Source organism: Hylobates moloch, unplaced genomic scaffold (genome assembly GCF_009828535.3).
Source record: "Hylobates moloch isolate HMO894 unplaced genomic scaffold, HMol_V3 SCAFFOLD_19, whole genome shotgun sequence".
Taxonomy (NCBI): Eukaryota; Metazoa; Chordata; class Mammalia; order Primates; family Hylobatidae; genus Hylobates; species Hylobates moloch.
The window spans coordinates 15,454,067-15,477,493 of NW_026652294.1; the positions used below are offsets into that span (position 1 = coordinate 15,454,067).

General features: G+C 56.1%; 2 protein-coding genes across 2 annotated transcripts in view; both read left to right on the forward strand.

Moving 5' to 3' along the window:
- Positions 1–23,427, forward strand: part of CIMIP4 (ciliary microtubule inner protein 4) — a 302,707-nt gene that overhangs the window by 49,010 nt on the left and 230,270 nt on the right. The window lies entirely within an intron of this gene.
- RAC2 (Rac family small GTPase 2) lies at positions 1,676–19,810 on the forward strand. Its single transcript, XM_032138320.2, has 7 exons — positions 1,676–1,824; positions 4,285–4,356; positions 12,105–12,222; positions 13,085–13,147; positions 13,684–13,843; positions 18,276–18,408; positions 19,042–19,810. The coding sequence occupies exons 1-6, from the start codon at positions 1,790–1,792 to the stop codon at positions 18,404–18,406; spliced, it is 579 nt and encodes a 192-aa protein (XP_031994211.1). The 5' UTR covers positions 1,676–1,789; the 3' UTR covers positions 18,407–18,408; positions 19,042–19,810.

Below are 23,427 nucleotides of genomic sequence, written 5' to 3' on the forward strand. Positions count from 1 at the left end.
ATATGCACGAGATTGTGATTTGCTGTAGTCACCGCACTGTGTAACAGAACACCAGAACTTACTCTTTCTGTCTCACTGAAGCTCCACAAATGTTCTTTTTCTGTTCCAGGTTCTAATCTGGGGTACCACACTGCATTTAATACATTATTATTATTATTATTATTATTTTTTAAATAACACAGAGGTTGCCCTGTGGACTAGCAGTGGATGGAAAAAGAAAGGGGCATAGAGAAGTATCCAGAACAAAGTCCTCAGGTGGCCTGTGAGGGAGGAAGCCCCAGGGTGGTCACAGGGCACGCCTGGCCTCTCTGACCCATGGTCTCAGCACAGCATATGCAAAGCGCAGAGGAAAGACACCGGTTTGCTGGTAGCTTTAACAGTTGACTTGCCCAGCGCTTGAGGAAGTTGCATTTCCCTTTCTGTAAAAGTCAATGTTGTGAACCCAGTAACTTGTGTGAATTACTCTGAAAAGTTTCAGCCTCCGGGTGCCTGGTGGGAATCCTGGGCTCTGCCAGCCAGCAGGCCCTGGCCCTCCGCACCCTCCTTTGGGGTTCCTGGCTTGTCCTGAGTGACGAGTCCAGGGTGGGTGACCAGTGGCTCTTCCTCTCCCCGCCCCTCCATCTCTTCTCCCCGGAGCTGGAAAGGTGTGTGGGTGGGGAGTGATAGCAATGAACAGTGAACTTGGTGCCAACTGGGGTGGTCGAATGTTCTCCCGAGTCCACGTGGAGAGCCCTCGTGGTGAAGGGAGCTCGCTGCGAGCTGCAGAACTCAGGTTTTGTCCCCTCAAACAGCAGCTGGAGCCAATAGCTGCAGCTTGGAGTCACCTGAGCCTAGGGCTGGTTTCAGGCTAGGTGGTCAAATGACTTCTCAGACCCTCAGTTTTTGCATCAGGGAAATGGGCCACAGTTCTAGCTCCGGGGTGCCTGGTCCCCCAGGGCGGCCTCAGAATAGGCTTGGCTCCTGTGCGGCACTGCCCGCCACTTCCCCTCAATGTGCCCTTCTCCATCAGCGGACCCCACCTTCCCTTCCTGCCTCATCGCCCCACATCCTCCCACCCAGGGACTCCCACACAGGCCCTTGCCTGGGGGAGCCTCTGGGTCCTGGCTCAAGCCATCTCCCCCCACCTGGAGTTCCCTCTTTCGGGTGCACGTTTCAAGAGCCAGCTCCAATGCTAGCTTGCAGGCCCCCAGCTGTCCCGCTCGGTAACCCTGAGGTCCTCTCTGTAGATACCCCCGTTGCCTCAATCACTTCCTGTCTCTGTTATGATCTCCCATGATGAAGTCGTGCCTCCCTCTCTCCAAAGGGTGTAAACTCCAGGGACCAGCTGTCTCTTGCATCCTGGGATCACCAGCACCTGGTACTGTGCCTGGCACACAGCAGACACTCATTCAATGCTGTGCTTAGAATTGAGCTGCACTGAATTCTTGGAACCCTCAAGTTCTTGGAGAACAGCCTCTGGGCCTGCCCCGTGGACAGGAAGCGAGCCTCCCAGCACAGAGGGCCCCCGGGTCTCCTGCTGGAGCCTCCATGCAGGGGGCCTGTGGGGACGGCCAGGGCTCAGCCCAGCACCTGAGTGCCCCTCCCACCAGCTGCTCTGCCAGACCACATGCTCCGCCCCCTGCAAACGACCGTGGGGGCAGCAGCTTGAGTAAGTTCCCCTTCCGCTTCCTCCTGCCCCACCACTGCTGCTCCTCAGCAGGCGCCTCACCAGCCTCCACACCCCTTGTGCCCGCAGAAACTCGCCTGGCCCTGAGCTGTCACCACCGACACTCTCCAGGCCCCGGACACGATGCAGGCCATCAAGTGTGTGGTGGTGGGAGATGGGTAGGTACCTGGCTGGACTTCCTCACAGCCCCCAACTGGGATGCCCTGAGATCCTCCTGCCCTGGTGTCCTTGGGGAAGCCCCTGGCCCTGCAGAACTAGGCGTCCCTGGAAGGCAGCTTGGAGAGGTCGCTTCCTTCTTCTCCTAGGGCCCACAGGGAGCACCTGGGGGTGGGCTGAGGAGAGCTTCACCCTCTTCAGCCCCACCCCACCCTGGAAGCCATCTCGGTGGAGGGTGCAGGACTATGGGTGAGAGTGCCCAGGGCTCCTCACCTGCACCCCAAAAGCTGGGGGCAGATCTCCCATGGAGGCAAGCCTCAGTCTTTACTCTGTGGATGCACGAGGGAAGTGGGAAACCTGAAATTCAGCCTTTGTCCCCAGGCTGACCTGGGCTGTCGTCACTGGCTTGGTGCTGCTGCGTGGCCTTGGGCAAGTCACAGCACCTCTCTGAACCTCAGCTTAGACATCTGGGAGGAGGCCTATGCCCTGGGGATGCTGTAGGGTCGCTTGAGATAAGCTGAGTGGCTGTCTTGCTTGTAGTATGTGCCTCCTAGCACCCCCTCCACTTTCTCTCCCCTCCTCTCAGCCTGCCGGGTTGGGGAGGACATGTGGGGGATGTGGGCGAGGAGCAGAAGGGGCAAGGGGACATTGAGAGACAGAGAGGGAAGGAGGAGGCTAAAGGATGGGAGAGCGATTGTGGGGTTGGCAGGGGAGGGGCAGGCTGGGCTGAGACCCTTCTCAGTTGTCAGATCCCAGTGACTTCAGACTGTCGTGTCCCCTGGGGGCCTCAGTTTCCTCATCTGTAAAATGACAGGTCCAGGCCAGGTGCAGTGGCTCATGCCTGTATTCCTAGCATTTTGAGAGGCCAAGATGGGAGGATTGCTTGAGGCCAGGAGCTTGAGACCAGCCTAAGCATCATAGCGAGAACGCATGTCTGCAAAAAAAAATTTTTTAAGCCAGGAGTGGTGGCATATGCACCTGCAGTCCCAGCTACTGGAGAGGCTGAGGTGGGAGAATCGCCTGAGCCCAGGAGTTTGAGGCTGCAGTGAGCTATAATTGTGCCACTGCAGCCAGCCTGGGTGACAGAGCAAGACGCTCTCTCTTAAAAAAACACAAAATAAAAGGACAGGTCCAATTTGTCAATCTGTCATGCCTGCCAGCAGCCACATCTTAGGGTCCAGCCTACAGGCCCACCCTGGAGCATGTTCTAGCTGGAAGGGTCCTCCTGTCCAGCCCTCCCATTTTGCAGAGGAGCAGCCCAGGTCTTAGAGACTCAGCTCTCCTGGCCTGGGCCCTGTGGCCCCGACTTTGGCTCTGACCCATCTAGGTGGGGGCGGGCCCATTTGTCCACCAGCCTCAGCTGATTCTGATGCATGGCTCCTTATCTGCCCGTGCCTGCCCAGCCCTGTTCACTTCTGCTTTGTATGTGATCGGAGGCGGGGGGCGGGGGGGCCCGGAAGTCAAGGGTTAACGTTCCAGTCATTCAAAATTACCTCCGTGGCAGGCCCAGGGGAGGGCGGTGGTAGAGAGGAGAGGATGAGCTGTCTCCTCTGAGCAGGAAGTGACAAAACCACCCAGGGCAGGGGAAGGCCCAGAGCTATCCCTTGGCCTGTGGGCTTCGGCTGAGCTACCTGCGCCCGCTCCCAGCGTCACACGCTAAGGGTGGAGGAGGCGCACGTTATCACTTCCTTCCTATGTACCAGCTCTGGGGTTAATCCAGCCTTCTCTATTTATCCTCTCACCAAACCTAATAGGTCCTTTTTATGGGAAAATGAAAGCTCAGGGAAGCTAAGTAATTTGCCCAAAGCCTCACAGGATTTGAACGCAGACCACTCTGACTCAAACCCTGACCTGGTAACTGCTCTGCTCCATGGAGGAGGTGAGAGGGAAGAGCAGGGTCAGGCCTTCCCTAGCAGCCACAGACCGCTGCCATGCGTCAGGCCCTGTGCTCAGTGCTTTGATAGGCCTCTTTGGATTTACTCCTTAGCACACTCCTATGAGGATGGGCTCATCTCTATTTTCTAGATGGAGAAACTGAGGCAGAGGCAGGTTAAGTGACTTGTCCAAGATCATACCACTGGTAGGTGGTACAGCTGGGATTTGAAGCCCAGGTCAGGCGTCAGGGGCCCCTCGGCATTGCCTGGGTCTGCTGGGCACCCTCTGTCCCACATCACCGGCCCCTGGAGAAGCCTGTGGGAAAAGCGGATTGCCAGGTCTGCGCACACCCGTGGATCAGAATCTCTGGGGCTGGACCCTGAAGTCTCCACTTTAACAAACATCCACATGACTTGCAGGCTCTTGGGTGTGAGAACACAGACATGGGGCATCTCACATGGGGAGACGGAGGCCCAGAGGGCTAGGCTGGGTGGATGCTGAGGTCTTTGCAGTGGACCAGGCAGAAACCTCCCCACGTCTCCGGCAGAGCCCATGACCGCCGCCCTCTTGTACTTCCTGTCTTTCAGGGCCGTGGGCAAGACCTGCCTTCTCATCAGCTATACCACCAACGCCTTTCCTGGAGAGTACATCCCCACCGTGTGAGTTCCTGGGGTACTGGGAGGAGGGGAGACACCCTCACCAAGTCGACCCCCCTTTCAGGCACTTCCTGTGGGCCAGACCCTGTGTGGGCACCCATAGCCTCCAGCCCAGTGGAGCTGCCTGACAGTCCAGCCGAGAAGGCAGCACTGGCACTGAGAAGTGCTGGGGGCTCCCAGAACCCGGGGTGGGGTATGGAGGAAGGGGTAGAAGGGAGGAGGGGTGGCGTTTAGGCTGGGCCTCCAAGCAAAGGGACGTGGAGGAGAGGGCTGGCTCGGGCAAGAGCAGGGGCTGGGAGAGGAGCTTCTGCGGATGCAGGCTGCTGGAGGAGGTGATCCAGAGAGCCTGACTCCAAGGAGCAGGGACATCTGGGGACAAGGCATGCTGCGGGGCGGAACAGAGCCGTCTGCAGGCCTAGGAGGCCCTGCGCTCTATTGCAGGATGTGGAGGCAGGGCTGTCATCGGACGTGGAGGGAGCGTGTTGGTGTCAGACTCAGGAGGGAAGGATGACTGGGGAGGCACCAGCCCCTCCCTGGCCAGCCCTCAGGGGCCCCCATCACTCCTAGGACAGTTCCCCGACTCCCTAGCATGGCACTCAAGGCTCCTGATGGCCTTCACTCAACCTCCCGCCTGGCCTTATTACCCGTTACTTTGCTTCACACTCTGCCTCCTCCGGACCCTACTGTTCGCCACAAGCTCCCTGCACATTTCTACCCCAGGGCCTTTGCTCAAGCTGTTCTCTCTCCCCATAGTGCTTTTTCTCCCCACATCCACCTGTCTAAAGCCTCCAGGCACAGCTCCAGTGCCCCCTCCTCCAGGAAGCCTTTCTGATCTACCACGAAGGGGTCTCCAATCCCCAGCGTGACTTTATCTGATCTCTCCCGCAACCAAGAGCCTGTGGAGGGCAGGGAGCCATGGCCAGCTCTTTGCAGGTCTCCCATTATCTCAGCACAGTGTCTTCTACATGGTATAATACACGCATTACCTTACACACAACACATGTGTTTTAAGTTGACCTGACTTGAACATCTTGCGAAAGACCATAGGAAGATCGATCATAGCCACCATCTAGCAAAGGCCTGCCACGTGCTGGCCCCTGCGCAAGATGTCACACACGTGTGATCTCATTTGATCTGCCTGGGAGATGGCTATTAGCATGCACAGGACACCCCCGGGGAAGCTGAGCCTCACAGCCACTAAGAGGTTTTGCCTCCTAGGCTTACACAGTCCTGTCCAGCTTCAGAGCCAAGGTCCATGCCGAAGCTCGCTGGGGCCCTCATTTCTTGATCTTAATGAACCCCCCTTTCAGGAGCAGGGATCAGGCTCTCCTAGGAAGAGGGGGGCAGGCAGAAGGGAGAAGAGAGCCTGGAGCCGAGATGCTTCCAACCTACCCCAGAGGATTCCTCACTACCCAACCCCCAAGCCCAGACTTGGGTGGGCTGGGCTCTCTCTGCTGCTCTCTCTCCCCGGGACACTCTGCTCAGCTGCCTTAGATGCCCTGGCCCAGGCTAGAGGAAGGCAGGCAGCCAGGAGAGGGCAGGGAAACCCTAGCAGAGAGCCTAGAAAGCCGCTTTTGCCCCAGCTCGGTCCTGATGCTGGTGAGTGCCCCTCTCTGGTCCTGTCCTTATATACAAAATGGGAACAAGGATTCCTGCCCACTCACCATCAACTATCAAACTTTTATCAGGTGCCTCTAAGTGCCAAGGGAGGGCTGGCTGCAAACCTGAGCAGGGAGGCAGAATTAGGTGAGGCGGCTCCTGCTCAAGGCCACGGTCACCAGCAGTGTGTTGTCACTGCCTCTGTCCCTGGGTCTCTGGATGCTGGCTTGAGACCTTGTCCCGCCTTTGTGCATCCTGGCTGGGTTGAAGGACCCACTTGCTGAAGGACCTTGGACCAATCACTTCCCCTCTCTGAGCCTCAATTTCCTTTTCTATAAGAGGTAGAGACTTGGAAGTCCCAAGCTCCTTCCTCAGGCACCTCCCTTGTGTGTTGAGATGGATGGCTGAGGCTGCTGAGGCCAGGTTATGGCCAGGTGCTCTGAGCAGCCTGGAGGCCCCTGATCCCTGGTGGCCCCTAGTGGACTTTGTTGTCCTAGACAACATCACAGAAGCTGGAGGAATGGACCCGGCCAGATCTACCTTCCCAAGACTCTCTGAAGGATGGGGTGAAGGTATCCCAGTAGGGCCAGCTCCATGCGTGTGGCCACCTATCCAACTGCACAGGGCCCCAAGCTCAGAAGGGTCCTGCACCTTGTTTAATACTCTGATGTCTACATCTTGAAATTCTTAATCATTTTTGAACATGGGCCCTGTGCTTCCATTTTGCACTGGGTCTTGCAAGTCCTATGGTGAATCCTGCCTCCCACCCTCCTATGGCTTCAGGCACAAAGTTTCTCAGCCCCAGATGAGACCCCAGAGAGGGATCCTGCTACTGCCAATGCCTGTGCCTCTGCGAAGGGAGGGTAAAATAGTCACACTGGGCCCTTGACATTGGAGGGGGAAGAGCGAGAGAGGGTGGATTGGGAAAAACAGGCAGCCCCAGATCTCTGGCACCTGAGATTAAGGTGGAGAGAGCTTCTGGGCTGGGGATGGTAGGTTTGCTGGGGGTTGGGGAGGCCCGTGCTGCAGACACAAGATCAGATAAGCCTGAGAGCTGGCCCCCCTGCTGCCAGCCATGAGGGATTAACAGCAAAGGGATGGATCTGAACCTTCGGAACAGACACCTTCCTGAGCAGCCAATCAGTTGCCAGGACTCACGGGGCTGCACTGTGATTGGCTCTTGCTGCCTGCTCTGTTGTATAGACCCTATATTGGAGCAGGCAGGGACCTATGAAATCTTTGCATCAAATTCCCCATTGCGCAGATGGGGAGCGTGAGCCTGCTCTGTGGATGGCCCCATGCTAGGTGTCGGGGATACAGAAACATGGCAGGAAGATGGTGCCCTCAGGTGCCTGTGACATAGAGGGGCTCCCCCTTATACCTCACCTCCTTAGAACCATGCTTGACGGAAGCCCTGGTGAGCTTTTAAAACTGAAAGTTAGGCTGGGCGCCATGGCTCATGTCTGTAATCCCAGCACTTTGGGAGGCCGAGGCAGGCAGATTGCTTGAGCCCAGGAGTTCGAGACCAGCTTGGGCAACATGGAGCAGAAACCCCATCTCTACAAAAAATACAAAAATTAGCCGGGCATGGTGGTACATGCCTGTTAGTCCCAGCTACTCGGGAGGCTGAGGTGGGAGGATTGCTTGAGCCTAGGAGGGTGCGGCTGCATTGAGCTATGATTGTGCTACTGCACTCCAGCCTGGGCAACAAAGTGAGACCCTGTCTCAAAAAAAAAAAAAAAAAGCCCCCAAAAAACAACTGAAAGTTATCCTGGCCTAAATCTCTCCTGTGGCTCCCCTCACACTTAAAACTCATCTTAATGCTCAGACCGTGAACAACAGCCCCACTCTCCCCAGCCTCATTTACCACACCGCTTACCCACTTCACTCCAAGTACACAGACTGCCTTGATGATCTCTGCCTCCCCGCAACCTCTTCACTCCCCTTTATGACACACAGAACCCTCCCTGCTTCCTGTCATTCAGTTCCCTGCTTAGACATTGCCTTCTTGACCCCCTGTCTAAAGCAACCCCCCGTCTCCACCCTGCCCTCTCCATCTTTCCGTCCCACCATGCTGCTTGGCTGTCTTCATAGGCGCCCCCACAACCTGACTTCATCTTGCTGCTCCTTTGCTGCCGCTCCTCCTCCTGGATGGAAGCTCCCTGAGGACAGGGCCCTTATCTGCCTCGCTCCCTGCCATCACACCAGTTTCTAGAACAGAGCTGAGCCCATTCCTGTTGCTCCGTCGTGACTGGCCCCCCCACCCCAGGGAGGCAGGCAGGGCTCAGCTCTGCATGGAAGAATGTGTGCTGCTAATTGAGGTTGAATCGTTTGGCACTTAATTTTCACTTTCATTTGAAATCCTCTCTTCGGTAAACTGGCAAATCTAGCGTGGGATTCCGGTGCACAGGATGACATCAGCCTCCCTAGCTGTGTGCGCCAGGCCCCACCAGGTTCTCCTGCCTGGACTCTCGGCTGCCCCATCCCTGCTCCTGCCGCTGTGTGTGTGGGTGCCTCATGATGTCCAGTGGCTCAAGCCTCTGCCTTAGCTCAGGCACCCCTTCTGTTGGGTATGCTGTTCCCTCCTCAAACACATAAGGCTCTCTGGCTGAATCCTCTGTTCCTCTGGCCCCTCCTAATTCTCAAAGGCCCCTCCTCTTCCCTCCCTTCCTTCCTTCCTTCCTTCCTTCCTTCCTTCCTTCCTTCCTTCCTTCCTTCCTGACGGAGTCTCTCTGTGTCACCAGGCTGGAGTGCAGTGGTGCGATCTCGGCTCACTGCAACCTCTGCCTCCTGGGTTCAAGCGATTCTGCTGCCTCAGCCTCCCAAGTAGCTGGGACTACAGGCATGCACCACCACACCCAGCTAATTTTTGTATTTTTAGTAGAGACGGGTTTTACCATGTTGGCCAGGATGGTCTCGATCTCTTGACCTGGTGATCTACCTGCCTCAGCCTCCCAAAGTGCTGGGATTACAGGCGTGAGCCACCGTGCCCACCTGGGACCTTTTCTAAATGCAAATCTGATCTCATCACCTCTGCCTGGTTTGGCCCCTTGGTGGCTCCCCATTGCACTGAGAACCAAGACCTGACTGGTCCACACCCCTCTGACATCAATCCTTTCTCATCCCCAAGTCACTAGCCATGCGTGCCCTGTGGTCTCTGGGTTCCTTGAATGCACCATCCTTCCTCCCTGGGGGTGGGCTTCGGTGGTGGTCAGGTGATACCTGGGTGCTGGGGCCCCTTCCACCTGCCCCATTCCTCTCCTCCACTCCATTTCAGGGCCAGGCCTCAGAGTTCTACAGGCTCTAGATGAAAACATGGTCTCTGCTGTCTCCAACTCCATTTCCAGCCATGAAATAGCAGTGATGCTTACCATGTGGGCCTTTCTGAATTGGGTAACAGGATCTAACCTTGCTCTGCCACCCACTGGCTGGGAGATCTTGGACAAGTCCCTTCCTCTCTGTGAGCCTCAATTTCTTCATCCAGAAAATGGGGTGAGGGTTGGCCATGGTGGTCTGTGCATAAGGTTCCTCTCTGGTCCTGGCTGCCTGTGAGTCTCTTAACTAAGGGGGACCCTCAGGGGTGTCACACCGTTGACACATCCCTGCAGCTGTCCCTCTGGTCTTCTGGGGAGGGGCCCTGTGGCAGGGGCATTTGGGGACATGGAAAATGAAACTGCTCAGCTTCTCAGCATCTCCCAGTGGCGTGGCTTGAATATCCTCTGTTTTTTTGAATCCTCCTAATGGCCCCAAGAAATAGGTATTTTCCCCTCCACATTAAAGAGATTGAGGCTCAGAGAAGTTAGGTCACTCACCCAGGGTCACACAGTCAGGATGTCCTGGCTTCACAAATAAGTCTTTGTTCCCCCCCAACAAGAAAGGTCCTTGACCTCTTCAGACCTCAGTTTCCTCATCTGTCTAATGGGGATAACTTAAGATCCTTTTGTCTTTGATCACATGGGACTTCAAGACCTAACATACAAAGACCCTCAGCCCCCTGCCTGGCCTCAGAGAAGGTGGCTGGTGCTTCTCAAGATCCCAGCTCTTTCCTCATCACCGTGGCCCTGAGATTCCAGGGATGACCCAGAGGAGACAGGTGCCTTTGGTGTGAGGAATCTTGGGGGGGCTTCTCGGCACTAGCATTTTGGCTGGACGTTAGAGGAGAGAGTGTCCAAGCATTTCCCAAAGGTGTGTTTCTGGTCAAAACCGGAAAAATGACACAGGTGCTGCTTTTCCCATCATGCCCCATTGTGTCTCCCTGGACAGCGCCTTCTTCCTGAAATCCCACAGTAGTGTAGGTGGTACCCAGAGTAGGTGCACGCCAGCACCTGCTGTGCACCAGACCCCGGGCCCGCCCCAGGGTGCAGCGACAAACAAATCAGGTTTATTGTCTGCCACCTGGGATGCTGAGTTCCCCAAGGAGTGCTGGTTTAGGTGGGGTGGTAGCCCCGACATGGCTGGAGGTCAGGAAAGGCTTCTTGGAGGAGGCGACATTGAGCAGGGGCTGGAGGGATGAGTAAAAGTCAGCCAGCCTGGCAGTGGGGAGGAAGAGAAGGGAGGGAGGAAGGACAGTGGGAAGTCAGGGGCCATTGTTTGCAGGCACTTTCCAGACAGGCGGGAACAGGGCCGTTTGAGGAACTGAGAGGTAACCAGGAATTCTGTCCAGGGCTGGACAGGCAAAGTGTATTAAAAAGGCTGGGCTGCCCACATTTTGGGGGTGTGGGCGACTCTTCTCAGGAGAGGTGTCTTTGGTGTTACTCTGAAGTGTTAGCGCTTCTGCAGCCTAACATTGAGTAGCGTTCTCTGAGGACTTCCTGGAGGAGGTGATTTAATTCCCTTCCACCTGCATTCACTGGGTGACAGGGCTGAGACTGTGGAGAATAAGCAGGTGTTGGCCCGGCCCACACAGAACCCACAGCCTTTGGAGGGGCGGAGACTCACCAAGTGCCTGCTCGTGGTCAAGGCAAAGTAGTCACCCGAGAGAGGGAATCCTGAGCTCTTTACAGGTGGAGGCCGACGAAGCTTCGCCAGAGAGGAGGACTTGCCTGGGCAGGGTTTTGAAGCATGAATAGAAGCCGGGAGTGAAACCGGGGTGGAAGCGTATTCCAGAGAGAGACACAGACAGGAGCAAAGGCTTGGAGGGGTGGGCAGCCTGGAGGGTGTGGGGGCCAGAGGCCAGGTTGGTGAGAACATATGGACAGCTAAGGTCGGAAGGACATTCTGGGCAGGGGCTTCGTGTGGACCAGCACAGGGAGGTGGGCAGTGTGAGCCTTTCCTGGGAAATGGCTTGGCTGGTGTGCGAGGGGAGGAGTAGGAAGAGAAGTCAGAGGAGCCTGAGGTCTCAGTGGACCAGGTCAGGAGACGAGGCACAGGGCCTGTGTGGGTGACCACAGCGGGAAAAGTGACAGTGATTCCCTAGCCCTCAGGGGCAGGCGGTGAGGGCATTCCCGGAGGCACAGCTGTGGCCTGGGGCAGTGAGCACTGGTCGTGGTCACTGGTTTCTGGTTTCTTAACCTAGTTTGGTCACTCACTGGCTGTGTGGCCTTGGGCAAGTCACTACATGTCTCTGAGCCAAGTTTTCTCTTCCACAGCGTGGGTAGCCAGCACCTTCCTCGCGGGGATGTGTGTAGCGAGAACTGGCTTGCAAAACCTCCCCTGCTCCGAGCTTGCAGCCCTGGGATGGCCCTGCCAGTATTCTTTGGGCTTCCCTGTCTCTGATATTTGTCAGGCCCCTCTCCCCATGTCTGGCCTCCTGCCAGCCTGGGCAACAGAGCGAGATTCCATTTCAGAAAACAAAAAAACAAAAAACAAACATTGAGTGGCAGCATAGGGAGAGAGGTAAGTTTGTTCTTATCAAGACTGGGAGGAAAAGTTACACAGCCTCAATTACCTTTCCAAAGGACAGGTACGGGTAGGAAAAGGATTAAGAGACAATCTTTTTTTCTTCTTGTTAACTTGTATTACATTTTTAAAAAATATAATGAATCACTAATGAAACAAATAAAGAAACCCAATTGCAAATGCTGTGTGACTTTGGGCCAGTTGCAGACTGTCTCTAGGTTTCAGCCTCCGAGGAATGACACGGAGCTGGACCACAGTTCCCAGGTTCTGGGGTTTGAGATTGACCTTACCTCTGCCTTGCCTGCTCCCCACAGGTTTGACAACTATTCAGCCAATGTGATGGTGGACAGCAAGCCAGTGAACCTGGGGCTGTGGGACACTGCTGGGCAGGAGGACTACGACCGTCTCCGGCCGCTCTCCTACCCACAGACGGTGTGCTACTCCCACCTGCCTTGCAGTCCTGACCTTTGCTGTCTCCGTTCCCTCTGCTTGGGATGCCCTTCCAGCCAGCTCAGCGTGGGAAACCCTCCCTCTCCCCTTAAGGCCCAGCTCGGGGAGTCTGCCTGCCTTGCATGTCCCAGGCAGAGAAGGGCTTCCTCCCGCACTCCCTCAGCCCTGCGTTGGTTCCCGGTCCTCAATGTGCTCGTCTTCCCACCCCATTGCCTCCTGGGCTCTGGCACCCCCTGTTTCCAGTGTTGGGGCAGGTGGACTCTGCACAGGGCCCCAGGAGGCAGCCCAGGATGGTGAGCCCTGGGAGTGCTGGGGGAGGGGAGAGGTGGAGGATGCCTGCAGGTGGCTGCTGGGTCCTCTCTCTTCCTCCAGGGTATGCAGGGAGGCAGCTAAGGCCGGTAATCAGATGGTAGATAGTATATGGATTGGAGTATGGACTCTGGAATCCCAGATCCTCCCCTCACCAGAGTGCATGCTGGCAAACTCTTTAACCTCTGGAATCCCAGATCCTCCCCTCACCAGAGTGCATGCTGGCAAACTCTTTAACCTCTGGAAGCCTCACTTTCTCTGTCTGAGGAATGGGGCTAGCAGCAGTGCTTGCTGTAGAGTGACATGTGGGGATAACCACTTCGCAGAGGCCCTGGCCTTTAGTGAGAGTCCTAACAAACAGCAGCCTCATGGTAGAGGCGAGAAGGGTATCTCTGCTCTGCCCAGATCCTAAGTCCCCAGCATGCCCTGGGCTGCTCCACCCTCAGGGAGCGCCAAGCTCCACCTCTTGGTGGCTGCCATGGTGGGACACCTCAGGGCCCTCCTCACTAGCAACCCTCGCTTGCTCTGTCCCCAGGACGTCTTCCTCATCTGCTTCTCCCTCGTCAGCCCAGCCTCTTATGAGAATGTCCGTGCCAAGGTGAGCTGGACAGGGTGGGCCTTGGGGGCTCTGGGGCAGGTAACCCTGAGGGACGGAGGGAGGAACTGGTGACTCTAGGCTGGTCCCTGGGGCAGCAGAGGTCGCATACAGAGAGGGTCCCCAGCGCCAACCAGGGCTGGCAGGGGGACTGATGGGGTAATATTCAGAGGATCTGGGTGGGGGGGTGCTGCAATAGTTAGCTATACCCCCACTTTCCATGCCTGCATCCTCCTCCTCCCCGTACAACCTCATGTCCGCCTCCGATTGTCACATAACCTCATGTTTGCTTCTTCTGTCTGCACAAAACCTCGCCTCTTCCTTTCCTACAATCATGCGCCCCCTCCTTCCTGCACAACCTCGTGGCCTCCCCTCCCTGTGCCACCTCACGTCTCTCCTCACCCTCATGCCCACCTCTGAGCTTCTGGCAACTTGGTGCTTCTCCTTTCCCTACACCCTCACACTCCCTCTGATCCCCGCACAACCTCGCGCCCCCTCTTGACCCATACAACCTTGTGTCCCCCCACCCACCTGCCCAGTGGTTCCCGGAAGTGCGGCACCACTGCCCCAGCACACCCATCATCCTGGTGGGCACCAAGCTGGACCTGCGGGACGACAAGGACACCATCGAGAAACTGAAGGAGAAGAAGCTGGCTCCCATCACCTACCCGCAGGGCCTGGCACTGGCCAAGGAGATTGGTACGGGCCTCGGGCTCAGAGGGGGGATCTGGCTGCAGGGGAGGCCCTGACTTGGCCTCGTGGTGTGATTGTAAACATGGGCTGCAGGGCCAGGCTATGCAGTTCGAACTTAGCTGTGCTGTGCACTTGCTGTGTGACCTTGGGCGAGTCACGTAGCTTCTCTCTGCCTGTGTTTCCTTATCAGAAAAGCATGGGATAGTGATAGCTCTTGCCTCCTGGGGTGGTTGGGGGAATTCAGTGAGTTATTCCAGGTGGAGTTCCCAGGGCAGCACCTGTGTGTGGGAAGCACTCTGTTTTAGTAGTAATCGTCATAGTAGTATTAGTAGTATCTATTAATAGATATTGAAAATAAGGAGGTGTGCTTTGAGCAGACAGAAGCAGAGATTGAGTGGGGGTGCTGTGGTTGCTTGGAGGACAAGTGGCAAGTCAAACTTAGGTGTTCTGGGAAGGCTTCCTGGAGGAGGTGGCCCCGCATTAGATCTAAAGGGTGACACATTTCCTTCCACCACCTTCTCTCCTCCCTTTCCCCACTCCCTTTGGTTTCTCAGCTCGACCCCTCTTTGCCTCCAAATCACTGGGCTGGAGAAATATAGTAACTTCTCAAGGTCACCCAGCTAGTAGGTGGCCCAGCCAGATTTGAAGGAAGGACAGCAAATTGTTGGCTCACTGCTGGGGGGTGCTTCTTTGTAGTGGCTCAGGGCTGCCCGCATCAGGGAGGTGATGACCATGGGTCTGGCTTCATGCATGGTACCCAGGCCTGCTGGCTCTGTTCCTGTCCTTGTCACTGGTAGGTCCCAATGTGTCTGTAGCTCAGGGATCCTTGCCCAAAAGCCCAAAACCACCAGCTGGGTTTGGTCATATGAGCTGTGTCCTCTGCCTCACCACAGGACTCTGCAGTCCCAGGGTTTGGCCCCCGAATTGAATCCACTAGACCTCCTCCCGCCCCACCGCCCCAGCCCCGCCACTGCTCCCCCTGCCGGAACTGGGAGGGCCCTGGGGACTCACATCTCTTCACAGGAAGGGAAACCGCAGCCACCTCCTCCCTCCTCCTGTGACTAGCATGGTGACACGGCCATCTTCCCTAGGGGCCTCGGACTATGGCTCACACCCTGGCTCCCTTCCCCTGTCCTGGGGCCACAGCTCCCCAGCCTGCTAGTCTTTCCTTTTAAATATCAGGGATTCATCCCTCCCTTCTCTTTCTGACCAACCAGCACCCCTCCAACCCCTGCCCCTGGACTCCTTCTATTCAGGGTGCAGCTCTCCAGCCTGCGGCCTGGCTGTCACTGACACCTCCCTTGTAAAGTGCACCCTTTGGGATCATGTGGAGGGTGCTGGAGGCCTGGATTCTGGTCCTGGCTCCGACACTGATTGGCTGTGTGACCTTGGGTTAGTGGCTGCCCCTCTCTGGGCCTCACTCTCCCTATCCACATAAGCTGACCTGGACAATCCTCAAAGGCCCTCTCTTCTATAAGGTGGTGACTCAGAGCTCTTGCCGTGGTCTCTAGCCAGTCTTTTCTGGCTGACCCTGCATGGAGCTGGGGCAGGGGCAGTGATTGTGACTGTGCCTCAGGCCAGCTCAGGCCTAGGGGGGTTCCTGGGGGGACTGGCAGGGCTAGTGAGGGAGGCAGCAGCTGCCTCTGCCCACCTGGGCTCCCCAGCCCTGGGTTGACAAGTTTTAGGGGCAGCCCTGAGCCCAGCTGATAATCACAGCTGACGTGGACTGAGCACTTCCTGGGAGCTACTTCATTCTCACAGCAGCTACGACGAAGGGCTCTTGTCACCTTCACTTTACAGAGAGGAAACAGGCTCGGGGGGGACATGTTGCTGGCTTAAGGCCACCCAGCCAGGACATGGCCGAGCCCAGATTCCAACAGGGGTGGACTGGCTCCCTAAGCCACAAAGCTGAGGGTTATCTGTCCTCCCTGCACCCCCACTGCCCCCACCGCCCCCTCACCCTCCTCGCCCTCTCTGTGGCTCCCCTGGCCCTGCTTCAGCTTGATGAGCCATTGCATGGCAATGAGTCCTAGATAGATGGGAGACTGAGGCCCGGAGAGGGGGAACTGGCTAAAGTCCTAGAGCAGTGAGAGGCAGAGCCAAAGTGAGCCCTGGCCCCCCAGCTCAGGACCCTTGTCCTGGGTGAGTGGGTGGCCGGGTGCCAGGGAAAAGCCAGTTGGTGGATGTGGGGGAAGTGGACGCAGATGTGGTCCCTTATAAGGAGACAGTGGCCAAGTGACCAGTGACACCTCCTCAATACAGGGGGTTGTGGTGGCCAGACTCCAGGCTGAGCTCAGGGCACCCTGTTTTTGCCAGCCAAGCCCCATGACAATCACTGCCCATGATCCCTGGTGGGTGTATATGCCTCCAGGTAGAGGAGAGACACCCAGCATGTGACTCAGGGCGAGTGACGCCCTCTCTGAGCCTCAGGTCCCTCGTCCCTGCCCCGCCCTTCGTTTCTCCCCAGCACCTGGCCTCAGTGGGCTCCCCTGCTCCAAGGGCTGCCCCTTCTGCCATCCCGACTTCTCCCCCCAGCTCTGTGCCTTCGGGCCATGGCCTCCCCACTGTGGGCCTGTTTCCTGGTCTGTGAAGTGGGAACTCACCCCGGGGTTGTTGGAAGCACCCAGCTCAGTGCCTGGCACAGAGTAGGTGGTGACCAGCGTCCATCCCCTTCCATCCTGCCACAGAGAAGCAAGCGGGCTTTGACGGAGGGCCCAGAGTTCCCCTCCCCTCCCTTCTCCTTCCTCTTGGTTCTGACATCGGCCCCCAAGCCTGCGTAGCATCTCGGCAGAAGGGGTTTTGTGGTTTTTCACTTCAGGGAAACTGCGCAGCTTGAAATGGACATGGGAGTCCCACGGGCTCTTTGCAGAATGTCATGGAACACCGTCCCTGGGGGTGGGAACTAGGCCCGCCTTTCTCCCCATCTGTGCCCCGGGCTCCAGCCCCGAGGGGTCTTCACATGGGAGAAGGCTGGGCCTCCCATGGGAGGACAGAGGAGCTCTCCAATGCCACTCCTCCCAGAAGGCCCCCAGCTGTGCCCAGGTTGAGGGAATATGTCCAGCCTGTGAGTTTGGATGAGTCACATTCTCTCCACGAGCCTCAGTTTCCTTGTCTGTAAGACAGGGATGGTGCTAAGGAAGGGGCTGATGATGTTTGGAAGATCCTGGGGAGGGGGGCCATGAGGGCTTCAGGCCTCCTGGGGATTATTTGCGACCCTGGGAGAATCCTGGAGGGATGGGCAAGGCAATTTTCTAGAAGGTGAGGCTCCCAGAGATTTGGTCACTGATGCTTGAGCCCTTTCCTTCCCAGAAAAGCATGAAAATTCCCGTCCTCCTTCCACGGACTAAGGGCTATGTGTCCAAGAAAGACACAGACCTGCCCTGTAGGCCTTAGTCTCTCACTGAGTTCAAGCTTGCTATTTCAGACATGAGGAAACTGAGGCACGGTGACGTTAAACTCCTTGCTCCTGGTGACACAGCCTCCAGGTGACCCCACTGGGACTGGAACCTGGATGGTGGCCCCCAGAGCCTGGTGTTCAGTTGTATGGCTTGGGAGGGGTGTGTGGCATGGGGGGGTGTATGGCATGGAGTAGGGTGGAGGGTGGTATGGTGTGAGGGTGTATGTCAGGAGGGTGTGTGGGGGGGGGGGTGGAGGAAGGTGGCAGGGAGGGGTGTATGGCGTGGGAGGGCGTATGGCGTGGGAGGGGTTTTATGGCGTGGGAGGGGTGTATGGCGTGGGAGGGTGTATGATGTGGGAAGGGGTGTATGGCATGGGAAGGGGTCTATGGCGTGGGAGACATGGGAAGGGGTGTATGGTGTGGAAGGGTGTATGGCGTGGGAGGGGTTGTATGGCGTGGGCTGAGGGCACAGCACGGCCCGGATGGCCTCGTCGAACACGGTTTTCAGGCCTCTCTGGGTGAGGGCTGAGCACTCCAGGTATTTCACCGAGTCTGGTTGGGGAGATGGACAGGAGAGCCAAGGCCTAATTTGGGGGGGCTCTGGGCCAACACCCCTGGTGTATGGCGTGGGAGGCGTGGGAGGGGTGTTTGGCGTGGGAGGAATTGTATGGCATAGGACGGGTGTATGGCGTGCGAGGGGTGTATGGCATGGGAGGGGTTGTATGGCGTGGGAGGGGTTGTATGGTGTGGGAGGTGTGTATGGCGTGGGAGGGGTTTTATGGCGTGGGAGGGGTGTATGGCGTGGGAGGGTGTATGGCGTGGGAGGGGTGTATGGCGTGGGAGGGTGTATGATGTGGGAAGGGGTGTATGGCATGGGAAGGGGTCTATGGCGTGGGAGACATGGGAAGGGGTGTATAGTGTGGAAGGGTGTATGGCGTGGGAGGGGTTGTATGGCGTGGGAGGGGTGGTATGGCGTGGGAGGGGTGTATGGCGTGGGAGGGGTGTTGGCCCAGAGCCTCTCCTGTCCATCTCCCCAACCAGACTCGGTGAAATACCTGGAGTGCTCAGCCCTCACCCAGAGAGGCCTGAAAACCGTGTTCGACGAGGCCATCCGGGCCGTGCTGTGCCCTCAGCCCACGCGGCAGCAGAAGCGCTCCTGCAGCCTCCTCTAGGGGTAAGAGTCCCCCACTCTAGTGCCCAACTCCCACACACAGCAGGCCCTGGCTGAGCAGTGGCCTTTGGTTCACTGTGATTGGCATTTAGGCCAGGACAGAAAGAAGGTGGGTATGGAGGTAGCCTCAGTTTCCCCAGCCTACTTGTCATCTGCCTGGGCCAGTCTCCCTCTCTGGAGCTCATCTTCCAGAGGCAAGGCCCAAGGTGTGAGTGAATGCCTGGTAACCCCCCACCCCCGGACCACGGAGCGGGTGTCGCAGAGCCCCCACTCTGCCCATCCCTGCAGGAGGTGATGGAAAAGATGCCTTGGTCCCTGGCCCTAGGAGAGCCCAGTCGAGCCAGGGAGATCCTGCACCCACATATGTGGGTGGAGGTGGGAGAGCCTGAGCTATGAGACCCAGGGGGCAGATGGTGGGGTCAGTGAGTTGGAGGCAGCCCACAAGGCCTCCTGGAGGTGTGGGACCAGAAGGACAGAGAGGACTGGTGAGGTGGGGGAGAGCAGCATTGGCAGTCCTGGTGGGAGTCAAACCTTGAGCAAAGGCCTGGAGGTGGGAATGAGCTGTGAGCCAGGAAGGCGAGAGCTGTGGATACTGTATATCCCCAAATTCTCTTTCCCTGCTTATCTTTCTTCCAGGTTACACCCCAGCGCTCCCACCTAGATGGGTCTGATCCTCCAGGATCCCCACCCAAAGCCTGATGGCACCCCGGCTGGCCATGCTGTCCCCTCCCTGTGGCATTTCTTAGCAGATGGCTGCAGAGCTTCGTTGATGGTCTTTTCTGTACTGGAGGCCTCCTGAGGTCAGGAAGGTGCAAATTTGCAGGTGCTGCGTCCCAAGCCCCTCATGCTCCTGCCTTCCTGAGGGCCAGAGGGGAGCCCCAGGACCCATTAAGCCACCCCCGTGTTCCTGCCATCAGTGCCAGCTGCCGCATATGGAAGCATCTACCCGTTCACTCCAGTCCCACCCCACGCCTGACTCCCCTCTGGAAACTGCAGGCCAGATGGTTGCTGCCACAACTTGTGTACCTTCAGGGATGGGGCTCTTACTCCCTCCTGAGGCCAGCTGCTCTAATATCGATGGTCCTGCTTGCCAGAGACTTCCTCTACCCAGCAAAAATGAGTGTCTCAGAAGTGTGCTCATCTGGTCTCAGTTCTCCTCTTTTGGAACAACATAAAACAAATTTAATTTTCTACGTCTCTGGGGATATCTGCTCAGCCAATGGAAAATCTGGGTTCAACCGGCCCCCGCCATTTCTTAAGACTTTCTGCCCCACTCACAGGATCCTGAGCTGCACTTACCTGTGAGAGTCTTCAAACTTTTAAACCTTGCCAGTCAGGACTTTTGCTATTGCGAATAGAAAACCCAACTCAACCTGCTTAAGCAGAAAATAAATTTATTGATTCAAGTTTGGAGATATCATGATTTCAGGTGCAGCTTGATCAAGGGATTCAAATGATGTCATGGAGGCTTGTTTAGCTCTGGGCTCTGCCTTCTGCTGGCTGGTTCATTCTCAGGCAGGTGACTTAGGGCTTCATCCTCCCAAGTTCAAGTTCAAGGTTTCATTCTTCCAAGTTCAAGTTCAGGGCCTCGTCCTTCCAAGTTCAAGTTCAGCCAAAAAGAGCAAATGTCTATCCCAGGCAAAGTTCTAACTAAGATTTACTGTGATTTGACCAGCTTAGGTCCTGGGCCCCCTTTCAACAATCATATTTATCAGAGTGGTGCAGTGCTGTGCTCTGATTGGCCAGGCCTGGACCATATGCCATGCCGAAACAGAACTGCGGCAACCCCAGCGAAAGCGTGTGTACCAGGGAGGGAGGGTGAGTTCCAAAGTGGGCCGAGAGCCTGGCGGGAATTTGGGCGAGAAACGCTCAGCCTCCGCTACTGGAGGTCATGGGAAAGTGTTCATTTCAGCAGTGAAATGAAACAATGCTGGACCCTGCAGGTGATGAGCAAAGGGGAGTTTCTTTAAAAGACAGGGAGGGTTGTTGTGAGGATTTAAGAAGTTCTGATATGAGCACAACAGTGCCTGCACAGTCAGTCCCACCTCAGGGCTTGCTAAGTTCTGTGGAGGTGCCAGACCTCCCCTCCTGCGGACGATTACTCTCCTCTATCTCAACTTCTCATTCATCAAGCACACATTTGAAGAGCGCCTCTTCTGTGCCTGGCACTGTTCTAGGTGCCAGGGATCCAGCAGTGCCCAGAAGTCCCTGCCCTCAGGAGGCTGACACTCTAGAGAGGCTAAGAGATCTAAGAGGCTGCCCCTGACAACCCAGAAAACCCGAATTTCCAGCCCATGAAATGCTTGAGTTTCCACACTGTGCTTTTCCAGAGCTCCCAGCCACCCCCACTGTCCCCATAGGTCCCCATGTTCTGAGGCAGGACCCCCTCCAGCTCACTCATCTCCTGGGAGCCCCCCTTAAAAGGGATTAGCTGCAGAGGGGAAACCCCTTTGCTTTTCTTAGTTTCAGCTCAGACAAAGTCATGCTGTTTTCAAAGTTACTTCTCTTCTGAAACAGAAATACTAAACCCCACCCATCCATGGCACAATACAGATGCAGGGGGCCAGGACCCCACTCCCTAGTATGTTCGATGTCTAAGATCCTTGAGGCACCCACTGAGGTTGGCCAGAGTCTGAGGGAGCCTCTTTCTGCTCCCTCCTCTTCACAGAGCCTTGGGATAAACTCCAGAGCCTCTGCAACAAACCATGGCCCTGAAGGCCTGGCCATCCTCTGCCTCCCGCTCTTATTGCATTCATGCCTCTACCATCAGACTGGACTGTCATTTCTTCCACCCCACATTCATGCTTCTTTCATTCCAGGCCTTTGAACATACTGGTCCCCTTTCCTTGAACCCTTTCTTCTGCTCCTGGAACTTCCCTGCAGGCCAAAGGTGGGCCCGGATCTCCTTCCATGTGTGTTCAGCCTGTTAGGTTGACCCCAGGAGAGACAATCTTTGCTTCTATATGATAATAATGTCAGTAAATAACTTCCTTTACTCATTGTCTTGGCTCCCATGCACATATTATCTCATTTAATGTTGTAATAGCCTTCCAAGTTAGGTACTCATAGCCACAGTTTGCAGAAGAGGAGATAAGGATGCGGGAGGGCAGTTTGGCTCAAATTGACAAGGCAGATGCTGTACTTTCCCACCCTCTACCTCTGTTCCCATCCTCCTTGCTAACAGAATCCTAGTTTTGTGCACAGCAGCAACGTACCTAACACCGACAAAATACTTGTTTTTCCAGCTGGTTTTGTCGCTGGGGTTTTCAGACCACATAGTTCTGGCCGAGAAGCTGTATGTGAAAGTTAGCTGGAGAGATGGCTTCTGTGAAAGTTGTTTTCTTCCTTAAAAAAATGACAGGCCCAGGCCGGGCGCGGTGGCTCATGCCTGTAATCCCAGCACTTTGGGAGGCCAAGGCGGGCGGATCACAAGGTCAGGAGATTGAGACCATCCTGGCTAACATGGTGAAACCCCGTCTCTACTAAAAAATACAAAAAATTAGCCGGGCGTGGTGGCAGGCGCCTGTAGTCCCAGCTACTTGGGAGGCTGAGTCAGGAGAATGGCGTGAACCCAGGAGGCAGAGCTTGCAGTGAGCCGAGATCGCACTGCTGCACTCCAGCCTGGGCGACAAAGCAAGACTCAAAAAAAAAAAAAAAAAGACAGGCCCAGCTGACAGTGCCCCTTGTCCTGTCCCTTCCTCTGGCCTGAATACTGATGGGATGTCTGGAGTTGCAGCAGCCGTCTTGTGAGCTCGAAGCCACAAACATGAAGATACAAGGCCCCATGCTGAGAGTGGATGAGCAGAAAGATAAAAAGAGCGTGGGTTCCTGGCAGCAGCAGTGGGCAGCTGAGCCAGTGCTAACAGCTGCCTTGTTATGGGAACTAAAGAAAATGAAACCACCTAATTGTTTATGTCACCATTGGTCATGCCTTTTGTTGCTGTAAGCTGACAGCATTTGTCACCGAGGTGGTAGGACTCCTAGTGCAGTGGTCTTCCCACTGTGTAATGGTTCCCAGCAGCCACTCCACATGGGGTGAGCCACTTGTTTCTGCTCTGCTAATTGGCTGAGGATGGAGGCCCCTCATACAGGAAAGAGAAAGCTTATGGGAAGTCAGTGAGAACCTGTTTTGAAACAGGAAGACTTGCTGGTTGTGGGCAGGAGCTGACACCATGGTTTGCTCTTTCATGCGACAACAACCCCTCCCAAGTGCCCACCTAGTGCCAGGCCTGGGCTGGCAGCAGGTTCCGTGCCTCACTTGGCCCCTTCTTGCAACGAAATCATGGCCTGGTTGTTGAGGACAGTGCCTGCCAGACAAGACCACTTCCTCTGTTGCTCTCTATTCTAGAGACTGGCTGTTCCTTGTCCCTTCTTCAAAGCAGAGGCCTGGGGTCCCCCAGACTCCTCCGATCCTTTCACTCTGGCATTCACTGGCCACCAAGCCTGGACAATTCAGCCTCTATCTATTAAATCCACCCCTCATCCCCACGCTGCTCCCTAACCTAACCCCTGCCATGTCTGCCCTGGACAGTAGCCACAGCCTCTTCACTGGCCTCCTGTCTTCCCTCTCTCTGCCTATACTCCATTTTCCACCAGGTGGCCTGGGGATTTTCTTCATTTACAAACAACTGTGCCGTCAAAAATGCTGATAGAACCACAGACTTATTCAGTCATTGAATCCTTCAGCAAATAGTTATTGAGACCGTGTGTCAAGCCCAAGGCTTGGGGGTGGGTCAAGCATGAGCCTGCTCTCAGGAGCTCACAGGCCAGTGGGGAGGCTGTCCAGCCAGCAGAAAGCCCCAGGAAATGGCCCTTCTGCTTGGATGTCTCCTGAGCATTTCAAACTCACATGCCCCGCCCAGCCTTCATCACTCAGTAAATGCATCCAGGCTCTCAAACCAAAAACCTGAGAGTCCTCCTTGACACCTCCTGCCTCACCTTCCACTTCCAACCCATCACCGACAATCTCCTTGGCGCCCCCTTCTCTGCATTTTCATGATTTCTAATGTCCAAGCCAGCACT